The 7,960-nt window shown below is 38.7% G+C and overlaps 1 protein-coding gene across 2 annotated transcripts; it reads left to right on the plus strand.

Annotated features, from left to right (window-relative positions):
* Positions 1-559: 559 nt before the first annotated feature.
* LOC137960245 (uncharacterized) lies at positions 560-4,366 on the plus strand. Of its 2 annotated transcripts, none has more exons than XM_068807814.1 (5): positions 560-654; positions 2,469-3,209; positions 3,337-3,528; positions 3,612-3,740; positions 3,833-4,366. In XM_068807814.1, the coding sequence occupies exons 2-5, from the start codon at positions 2,475-2,477 to the stop codon at positions 3,944-3,946; spliced, it is 1,170 nt and encodes a 389-aa protein (XP_068663915.1). In that variant the 5' UTR covers positions 560-654; positions 2,469-2,474; the 3' UTR covers positions 3,947-4,366. The 2 variants fall into 2 exon arrangements, with proteins under 2 accessions (XP_068663915.1, XP_068663909.1); XM_068807808.1 differs by lacking the exon at positions 560-654 and adding an exon at positions 971-1,012.
* The last annotated feature ends 3,594 nt before the right edge of the window (positions 4,367-7,960 follow it).

The raw sequence follows: 7,960 nt of genomic DNA on the forward strand, positions 1-7,960 counted from the left end.
ATCCATTGTTCTAAGATTTTATTTAACGAAGATCGAATTTTACGAGATGTAGAAACACAAATTGCAGTTTTCTAGAAGCGAATTCTGTTCATTTCAAGCAAAATTGTGAAACAACGATAACAAGGCCATCCGAAAATTGATCGGCTTCTAAAGTTCAGTAAAAGCAAAGAATTCCTTCGCTTACCAAATCATCGGTTAGAATGAGCTCCGGCCTCCGACCTCCGACCTCCGGCCTCCTCCCTGCAGAACCACCACATTTAAACAAGGAATAGATTTTGGTGCGACGGGGATTTAGTCGAGGAGAGTAGGTGATCATGAGAAGGAGCCAAATCTGAAAATCCCGTCGTAAGATGCGGAGGCAGAGCCACGTCGTAAGACAAGAGTAGGACCCACGAATACCAAAATCTATTTCTGGGAATTCCACGTTGATCGGTTTATGCGTTAAAAAATAAAAAAATAAGCGAGGAGATCACACTGTTAGAGTGGCCCGCGCGACGGTTTTAATATGTTATAAATCTCGCCGATGAAGTTACTGGGATCACGGTGACTGGTGGGACGTGGAAGACCTACAAAGACCAAATTTCGTGTATCCAGCGTGCGGTCGCCCGGCGAGGGTGGAGGTTCTTCTTGTTTCTGTCTTACGCGGCAGGACAGGTACCCTCGAAACGCCGTTTTTGTTTCCGATCTTAACGTATAAAAATGTCTTCCCTGTCGCGTTCTTTCTCTCCCTCGCGTTCTCTCTCTCTCGCTCGCTCTCTCTCTCTCTGTTTCTTTTTCTTTTTCTTTTTCCATCCATGAAAATGTCTTTCTATCTGGTTTGGAGTATTCCTCTGTTTTAGACGAACAAAAACTAATAAAAAATGGAGAGTCAGAGGACAATGGAGCATTTGTCAGCTTTGCAGCTCCTGATCTAGCCTTTGGCTTCTTTTTTTTTCTTCTTCTTTTCTTTGCTGTTTGCACGTACAGAAGGATGTTGCAGGACGTCGTACATCCGCCGGAGCAGCTGCAGATAGTAATTATTCTAACTTTTCACTCACGGTTTTTTACATGAATTTTTTCAGATTATGATTGGATCCTTCTTCTTTGAGGATGGACGAACGGTTTCTAACAATTCAGATTCGGCTTTTAGCTTTACAATCTCATGATCTTATTTGATCCTGTTGTTTAATTTGAGTTTTTTCATTGACGATCTTCTGTGGACTCTTCGCTCCATTATCATGACGCACATTGCCAGAAGTCCACAGCTAGGTTGCTTTCTGTAGCAGCTCCGACTAACTTCCTCCAGCTTCTTCTGAACGAAGAGCTTGGATTCATGTCAGATCTGCAGCTAATAGTGGACATATAAAAAAAATGTTCACATCCTTTGATCTGATCAAATCCAAAGGCTAAATCTAGTTTTCCCCAACCGATTGACATTCTGTGCAATTTACTGGATCATTTGCTCCATTTCTTCGCGCATCAAGGAAAAAAACAAATGGAGGACTTGTTCCATTTTCCAAATGCTCCTGAAACGACGGGTAATGAATGAGGTTGGATTTGATCGACTCTCACATGACAGATTGTCAAAACTGTTTGACCTATATGCAACCATTCATTCCCTAAATACCCGTAGCGATGCATATTTCCTTCGTTAGCTCTCTTTCGTCTATTCCACCGCCACCAAGCTTTTTTATCGATGCCTGTCAATGAAGCTTCTAAATCAAGATCGTTTTCCTGAAGCATTGCATGTGTACGGTATAGCTGGTCTCAAAGTTTCCCAATATTTATTTCACAGTTTCTGAAGCTTTTTCTCTGCTCGGCGATCGAGGAAAGCTTCCATTTTTTTTGGCCTAAATCGACCCATGCTAAGAAGGAAAAAGGCGTGGACGATCCCTTTTCTCATAACTGTTTCTATCAAAAGCAATTGCTTCCTCTTGTTCTGTTTTTCTTGTTTTTTGGTTCATTTTGGGAGGACAGAGGGTTAGAATCGAATACAGGTCTAACCGATATTAATAGATTGCATATCGGGTCACTATAGCCGGTGTTATTAACGGAGGCTACATTTCACGTGGTGCGCATTATACATTCCTTGCCACCCGACGTAAACACCAAATATATGTAAAGTCATGGGGCCCACCAAGTATTGGGAATCTTCGGCTTTTTGGTACGGGCTGTCACAGAAATTGCTCACAAAGTAAGCACCTGTTATCAAGAAAGATAAAGTTTTCGGGAATCTAACGTTTATCGGGTCATATGAAGAGTTTCGTGGACCCACACCAGATGTCTAGCATCCGAGATCGTGGGACCCATGGTCCAGTTTGTCGTATTATGTCCTTGACCGGAAACCGGTCTGGTTAGACTTTTTATCAATTTTTTTTTTTTTGGAAGTCGAACTATAGATAGCTTAGGTACGTCCGTGGATTGGGCGATTTAGCTTCCCCCATGCAAATGTTGTTTGTAATAGAGTTTTAACAGAGTATTTGATGCAGGAGGGTATGTCGAGCCCCATCGCGGCGCATATGTTCGATTTCTGCGACCCCAACTTGTTCGCCGAAGCTCTGCACAATTCCGAGGTATCTTCCTGCTCTGGCTGCTGCTACGACGATACCTCCTACACAAACGACCTCTCCTTCTCTTCCTTTCCCTCAGAGATTACGAGTTTCCATGACCCGACAACCGCCCCTGCTGCCCCTTGTAACAATCTATCCGTCCTTCATGACTCACACACCGAAAACCAAACGAAGGTTTCGGCTTCCACAAACTACCCCTCGTCCATGCCCGTGTCCCCTCAGAATCAAGTCTCCTCCGCCTTCTCTGCTCTACCCTATATGCCAACCCACAATGATCACTTCGATCTAGCTTCGATGCAGATACCTCTTGCGGATGTAGAGGCGAGTGGATTATCCCACTACTCGTCCGACACCTCTGTCCCACTCGGAACTTGCCCGTCCTTAGGGACAGTCTTCGAAGAGGATGCTCTGTCTTCCATGCCTCCGTCGTATGTTCGGATGGGCCCCGCTTCGCCTTCTTCCTCTTTCCTTGATCATCCAGGAATGGGTGGTTACTTGTCCGGCAGTCTGAATGGTGGGATGTGTCCGGACATTTCTGGTATTTTTCCGGGGAACATCATGGGCGATTCCGGGTTGATCACTTCCCAGGAGTTGGAGTTTCAGGGAGAGAATTGCGGTGTCTACTGCTCTAACTCTGTCTACGGATCAGGAGAATTACAGGTGAGAGAAAAAAATGCCCGACGGATCTACTCTTGGGGTTCTTCCATCACTATTTGAATATGTTTTATCTTAGGATAGTTGGGCTTTGCGGTTACAATTTCCAAGCGTTTATTTTGATCTTCTGAAGGTAATCAGCGAGAGCCAGCAACAAATGATGAAAGGCTGCGGAAGCCCGGTAGGTCTAACGTCGGATATGTCTAATTTGGAGGAGCAGGGTGGGCTCGGCAAGGCACCGAAGCTCACACTCGAGGAGAGGAAAGTCAAGATACACAGATACATGAAGAAAAGGACCGAGAGGAATTTCAGCAAAAAGATTAAGGTCCTTGCTCTCTTGTCACAATTTTTGTAATTGACTAGTACTCTTGTTCATAATTTCCAATATCTTACCAGCCCCAGTTACAGTATGCATGCAGAAAAACTCTAGCGGACAGTCGACCTCGTGTTAGAGGAAGATTTGCAAAGAACGACGAGTTTGGGGAGACAGCGAGACCCAGCCGCAGCAACCACGAAGAAGAACTAGACGATGACGAAGTAAGGCGCTTTTGTTTTCCTTGAAAATACAAACGAGTTCTAGCTCAAAAGCTGTTCTCTGCATTAACATGTGGTAATTTTTGGTATTGCAGGGAGGAGGGGTGGTGGTGAAGGAGGAGGAGATGCTAGATTCGTCAGATATCCTTGCCCACCTCAGTGGGGTCAATTCTTTTAAGCGCAACTTTGCCATACCGTCCTGGATTTAACCCCAGTGCAGAGGGAAAGTAGAGTTTTTGTATGTCTTACATCTCCATAGCAGAAGTGAACCTCAAGCCATCCGATAGCAATGGCGGGAGGATTCTTTTTTCAAATTTGATTGAGATAACATAATGCGGAAGGGGCATCGAATCCATATTTTTTCCTAAATTCTTGGTCCATTTTCTTGAGCTCACCATGCCCTCTGATCAGCACCAGCACTTCATAATCCTAGCGCGCTCAGTGTCTGCCAGGTCTACTGTGGCTTTCAGACTAATGTCCCCCGGTGGAGAAGCACGGGGAGCTTGTTATGGTTGTGCTGCTACCGGCCAAATGTCTTTGGTGTATGTAAATATATAATGTCGTCGACGCATTTAAATAAATTAGTGCAGGTCGCCTGCAGGTCGGGCTTGTAGATTTGTAATCCAATGTCTCCGCCTAATTTACTGCTTCTCTTAGTGCTTCCCCTCAAATCACTGGGTTTTCCATCCGCCAGGGATTAATTTCCAATATCGGTCCAGGAGATTCCATAGATTAGTCTAGACTGCAGGTCGAGGATTAGAAGCCGACGTGTAAAATCGATCTACGCAGTTCACTAACCCACTTTCACCATCTCTTCTTTCTCCATGGAAAACCAGTGCATTTGTTCCATGCTGGCTACATAATACTTCCGGAAAAAAGCTACTGCAGGCAATAAAATTTTCGCGAGCTTGGTCAGCAAGGACATCTCCATTGTGTTTTCGTTCTGAAGTACGGTGCGCAAGGACATCTCTGACTGTGTTTTCGTTCCGACATCTCCGTTGCTCATTCTGTAATGGTGGGGGCCGGCAGTGTGTCCGATCAGTGATTACATAGTTACATAGTTATCTATTTTCTCATGTAAAATTTATTTTTTCTATTCTAAATTATATAAACATCACCCTTAATCAATTATAAAGGTGTGGTTCAATTTATCCTCTAATGTAGTTCAGTTCAATATCTAACATTGTATTAGAACAGATTGATTTTCTGCATATGCTGTCCTCCAATTTTTTTTTTCTACTTCTTGTCTCTCCACTCGTAACTCACTCTCTGCCACACCCTCCCAAGTTGAACCACTCGGACAATCGCTCTCGATTCTGTTTGTCTCACACTCTCCCACTTCGATGTTACCTCACTCTTCGCTGATATTAAAAAAAGGTTTCCCTCCCCATTCTCTGACTCTCCCTCTCGCCAGCTCTGAAACCCTTTGTAGTTCTTCCTTCCGTTGTCCTTCAACCTTCCCATCGATGATGCATCTCTCACCACTGACCAGCCAATCCGATTGTTGCCTCTACCTTCTAAACCCTTGTCGTCGCCTCCATAGTCGCTATCTCCCATCGTCGCACCGGGAACGACTTTTCGCCTATCACCTTCATCACAATCATCGAGGTTCCACTTCAATTCCACTTCTCCCGATCTGGACAATGCACTCTCTCCGATTTCGTCCACCCATGTCGCTACTCTTTCTAGATGATGCGCTCTCTTCAATTTTGTCCATCCTTGTCGCTGCTCTTCTACATCTCTCCACTGGACGATACCTTCTCTTTGATTCTGTCCGCTCCAACCGCTACTAGTGCCGCTGGTCTTCTATATCTCTTCACCGAATGATGTGTTCTCTTCGATTATGTCTACCCCAGCCACTACCAGTGTTGCTTCTCTTCTACATCTCTTCACTGGATGATGCGTTCTCTTCGACTCCGTCCACCCCAACCGGTACCAATGTTGCTACTTTTCACATCTCTTCATCGAACGATGCACTCTCTTCGATTCCGTCTGCCCCAACTGCAACTAGTGTCACTACTCTTCTCATCCTTTTGCATCCTAGAACCTTTGAAACAAATCTCCTTACATAGCAGGTGCCAAGTTCATAGTTTAAGTTGCTACGAGACAAAATTGACCTCTCTAAATAGAGGCCTATCTTGAGGGGTCATGATAAGGGATAAGCATTATCCCTTCAATTATCAGATAAGATCCCATTGGATTTATCTTCTCACGTAAAACTTATCTTTTCTATTCTAAATTGTATAAATACCACCATTAATCATTTGTAAAAGTATGGTTAAGTTCATCCTCTAATATGATTAAAAAATTTTACATTAATTTATTACTATTTAGTTATATCAATTAAAATAAAATAATTATAAATTCCTAATTATATCAAAATTCAATCTCATATTATCAATAAAAAAATTTAATTTATGTAATTATCTATTTACAAAGGATCCAATCTGCAAGCAAAACAATCATAAGTAAAACAACAAAAGAAAATTACAAGATTTCAAGTTATGTGAGGTCCTATCTTCAGTTTACTCCTTTGACTCAATTTCCATCTGACACTTGATGAGGAAATTTGGACTTGTATTGCAACAATGACTTCAAATATAGTGCAAGGTAGCGGCAAAGATAATCTATTGTTTTTACTTTTAAATATGAGGCATTGTGAGGAATGATGAAGTTGTGGCTGAAGCTTCAAGGGAATTTGACAGAGTTACGATTGAGAGTCATGTAAGACTCTTTCATATTTATTATTCCACAAAAATATTAAAATTTAACTTCCAATATTGAACTTTGTTGAAGGGGTAATTGTTTGCAACACAACAACCTTTGACAAATGAATGTGAAATTGTAGTCCAAGGTCTTAAGTTTTCAACTAGTAGCACAAAGTAGTTGATTCGACTCTTTGAACATATGGTTTTAATTCATTCTTAACTTTTTAAAATTTATCTCAATATTGAAGCCAAGTGCCACAATATAATTTGAACTAATTTAACTACGAAATAGATTCTTCCCCTTAAAGTAACTTTCCTCAATGAAAATACACTTAACCAAGGAAATAATTACTATTTTTGGTAAAAATAATTACTATTTTCTCTTTTATGTATATTAAAATGCAAATATTCCTTGTCAAAACTTCAATTTCATTACCAAATGGCTCTATCAACATGAAGCACATTTCGATGATGATTTATTATTTCATATAAAATATAAATAAATCTGTAGTATTAAATGATAAAATTATTTGGAAAATATTATGGGTAAAATTTAAAATTTATAAATCAATTGATTTTTTGAATAAATTAAATAAATTATTTTATTTAATTCGAAAATAAATAAATTGAGAATTTTTAAATAGAATTTTAACATAATATATTTAAAATTAAGATATAAAACTAAAAAATTAAAATTTAATCATTAAAAAAATTTCTCTTACTTAAAAATTATTTTTAAATTTTTTTGACATAAAAATAATTTTATGTTTCTGATTTATTTATTAATAAAATTTATTAATTTTTAAGGTCATAATATTTTTAGAAGAAATTTTTATTTATCAATAATAAATTCAAATAATTGTTATCCCATCATTATCTCAGTATAGAGAGTAAAATAAGATTTTTTTTATAATAATAATAAAAATAAAAATAAACTTCATAATAATTTCCATTGTGTTTAATCATATTTTAGTCATATACTCAAGAAACATTATTTCATAGTTTAATATGTTATAATAATAATTAAATCAAATATTAAGTGGAGTCATCGATAAAAGAGAGTTTTGTGGGAGCTAGCCTTTTGTTGCTCCATTTGTTCTTTTGTGGCAAGAATTATAATATTATTTCTCGTTTCAATTAATTTTGCCTTCTTCAAATAAAATCTTTTCCTCCAATTTGGTGTATTTTATAGGAAATTTCTCATATTTTTAAAATAGAAGAATTTTACTTGTTAGACAATAACATGAATAAATAATAAATAATAAATATTATATCTTCCAATTTTATCAATTTTATCAATTTTCTCCTTATACAATATCAATTAACTTTATCAAAACTAATGTAAAGTAAATAAACTAAAATAGAAAATATATAGCAATAATAGCACTTGAAATTTTAAAATAAATAGTCTAAAATATAGAGATGAATTTTTTTTAATTCATTTAAATAAAAATATAAATAGAAAATAAAAACACAAAAAATAGAATAGAACTCATCTTTCTCCTTCCCCAAATT

This window comes from Aristolochia californica, unplaced genomic scaffold (genome assembly GCF_029961685.1).
Source record: "Aristolochia californica isolate CCGP_79_NKW_82.1479 unplaced genomic scaffold, dmAriCali1.0.hap1 SCAF_1, whole genome shotgun sequence".
NCBI lineage: Eukaryota > Viridiplantae > Streptophyta > Magnoliopsida > Piperales > Aristolochiaceae > Aristolochia > Aristolochia californica.